General features: G+C 32.3%; 1 protein-coding gene across 1 annotated transcript; it reads left to right on the top strand.

Annotated features, from left to right (window-relative positions):
- The first annotated feature begins 1789 nt into the window (after positions 1–1789).
- On the top strand, positions 1790–2467 carry LOC101901313 (bis(5'-nucleosyl)-tetraphosphatase [asymmetrical]). The gene is made up of 2 exons (XM_005184482.4): positions 1790–2005; positions 2061–2467. The coding sequence occupies exons 1-2, from the start codon at positions 1833–1835 to the stop codon at positions 2320–2322; spliced, it is 435 nt and encodes a 144-aa protein (XP_005184539.2). The 5' UTR covers positions 1790–1832; the 3' UTR covers positions 2323–2467.
- The last annotated feature ends 437 nt before the right edge of the window (positions 2468–2904 follow it).

The raw sequence follows: 2904 nt of genomic DNA, 5'->3' as shown, positions 1-2904 counted from the left end.
ACAAAACCGATATTAATATAACGGGACTTGTTTCTTATTTTGTACTGTGTAGGTGAGTGGAAACAAAAACAGAACTGAAATGTACTCTGCTGGGTGACGCAACTTTGGGAACGAAACAGTACAATAATCATTGCAAACGTACAAATAATGTAAAGACTAACTAAAAAGTTAAAAAGTTAAATGTTTATGTTTATTAAATAATTTTTAAAAGTTAGTTGCTTCCAAGGAACATTTATTAGGTCGTGTAAAGGTCGAATAGAATTAGGTGTGTCTGGTTACCCTAAAATTTTTAACAATTGTTACTTTTAACACAAAAGTTCTGCAAAAGAGAGTTACTCGAAAGAGGAATTTTGATAGTGCTTCCACTGAGTGTTTGCAAATTCTTTCTGGACATATTTCTTCTTGCTATCATTTGCCATTCTTCTCCTTCCGGTGCTTTAGGTTTGGGTAAGCACATTTAAAACATATATATTTTAGTAATCACAAGCCTAATTGTATAGTCTTCCGGCTTAATTTAAATTTGTTTGTACTTCATTTCTTTTTATTGCTTCGTTTTTCATAAATCTGCTGAGTATAAAAGAGAATGAAACTCTCAGAAAGGAACTACTAGACAGTTACTTCAGGAAAATAACCAGACAGGCCTATTGTATAATGAAGGCTTGTCATTTTTTTTTTGGCGAATTCCAAATATAAACAAATGTATTTTGTCGGAATGGGCGAAATCAGCTGGGCTAATGGGACGACCTATTTAGTGGGCCTTGGTTGCTTCGTGAGATGGTACGTTAATCGTTTCGTTTGTTTCGGTTCGCTGCTATCATGCCCCAATATGGTCTTTATCAACGAGATGTCACATTGATAAGATACAGGTTTGCAAAACAAGCTGCCTCAAATGATTTTCAACCTTCCCTAGTTTTATCCATGGTAGACCTAAGAAGGCAAAGTCACGTAATCATATGTTTACAATTTTTTTTTCAAATTTTTACATTTGACGACATCTCAATGTCAAAATCTATGTTCATAAATCCATTGTATACACACAAAATCAGAGTTGGGAAGTGTTTTTATGCATTGAAATTTGAAAAGGTAAATTACAGAAAATGCAAAGGTGGGAATGCGAATTTGAAATCAGCTTACCTTTATTTCATAATACCATGGTAGCATAAGAAGGTAAAGTCATGCAATCATATATTTACAATTTTTTTTAATTCATTCATTTAACATCTCATTGTCAAAATGTATATTTATAAATCCATTGTACATACACAAATCAGAGATGGGAACCTGCTTTCAATGCAGTGAAATTTGACAAACTAAAATATAGAAAATTCAAAGATGGGTATGCTTATTTGAAATGAATTTACATTCTTAATTTCAAATTGATATAAGATAGATTAACCGTCCAGACGACAAACTAAATTAAAGAAAATGCAAAGATTGGAATGCTTATTTGAAATGACTTTACTTTTTTAATTTTACCATGGGTTGTATTCTACGAGAAGGTACACTCTCTAACGGCGTTTAAATTGATACGCGATAGATTAACAGTCCAGCTGCGTAGATACGAATACTCATGGGCCAAGTATTATGTCCCCCTTCCACGTTAGTTGACTACTGAATGTTATGTCAAATGCATTATTGTGATTAAGATCACAGAACATAAGATAAACAATAACCAAAAAAGTGTAAAAAAAATTTGACATTACATCAGGTTTTTAATATTTGAGGGAACACCTTGTTATTGCCATGCGACTACCTATTATATGTGCCTTGAACTAAAACGTTCATTCGAACTGTACAACTCTAATTCTAATAGAATTAAAACTGTCTATAAAATGGGTAAAAGAGCTGCCGGGTTCGTAATATTTAGAAGATTACGAGATGAAGTTGAGTATTTACTACTCAAAGCATCGTATGGTGATTTTCACTGGAGTTCCCCGAAGGGACACGTAGATCCAGGCGAAGATGACTATGCAACGGCTGTCAGAGAAACTCAAGAGGAAGCTGGGTGAGTTTTAATCTGCTCTTGTCATATCTTATAAACTAATGCATTTAATATTCAGATATTCCGAAGACGACCTTATTATTTACAAGGACAATCCAATAACTTTGAACTATGAAGTAAGAGGGAAACCAAAATCAGTAATTTATTGGTTAGCTGAATTAAAAGATGTATCCAAAGAACCTGTACTTTCAGAAGAACACACAGAACTGAAATGGTTGAATAAAGAAGCCGCTAAAGAAATTGTGGGTTATAAGGACAATCAACAAATGATTGAAAAATTTCATGAAACTATTTTAAAACTAAATAATAAATCAAACTGAGTAGACAATCTAATGAAATAGTATTTAATTCCTAGATAGCAATTTATATTCCACCGATTTGTAGTTTTGAAGTTTGTGGTTTTGTTGGAGTATGAAACAATTTAAAAACAAGTAAAAAAGCTTCAATTTGGAAGAAACATGCAAATTGTAAAAAAAAATCCGTTGAAAAATTTATGCACCCAATTATCTACCAGAGAAGGTGTTGCCTATTATAAACTCCAAATACAACGTTTGAGACAACTTTGTTAAAAAATGTAGTAAAATATCGTAGGTTCATATTATTATTTTCCAAATTTGAAATAATTCCATTGAAAAATCGAAAATAAAATATCGAATATATGGAGGTGGCATTGTATAGAGATTATACAATTATAGAAGGTGACACCTGGACAATTCTATGCAGGGATGTTTGCTACATACTGGAAACACAGACTACTAATTAACAGCCTGCAGACCTAAAATAAATCTGAGTAAAATTTTATCAACTTACTTCATATCGTTCGGAAGCTTGAATGGTTTCTGACGGATGGACATAGCTAAATCGACATAGAATATTTTGCTGACCAAGAATATATATTCAAT

Source organism: Musca domestica, unplaced genomic scaffold, assembly GCF_030504385.1.
Source record: "Musca domestica strain aabys unplaced genomic scaffold, Musca_domestica.polishedcontigs.V.1.1 93, whole genome shotgun sequence".
Lineage (NCBI taxonomy): Eukaryota > Metazoa > Arthropoda > Insecta > Diptera > Muscidae > Musca > Musca domestica.
The sequence above is the reverse complement of the archived record's forward strand: the minus strand, read 5'-3'. Positions and strand labels throughout refer to the sequence as shown.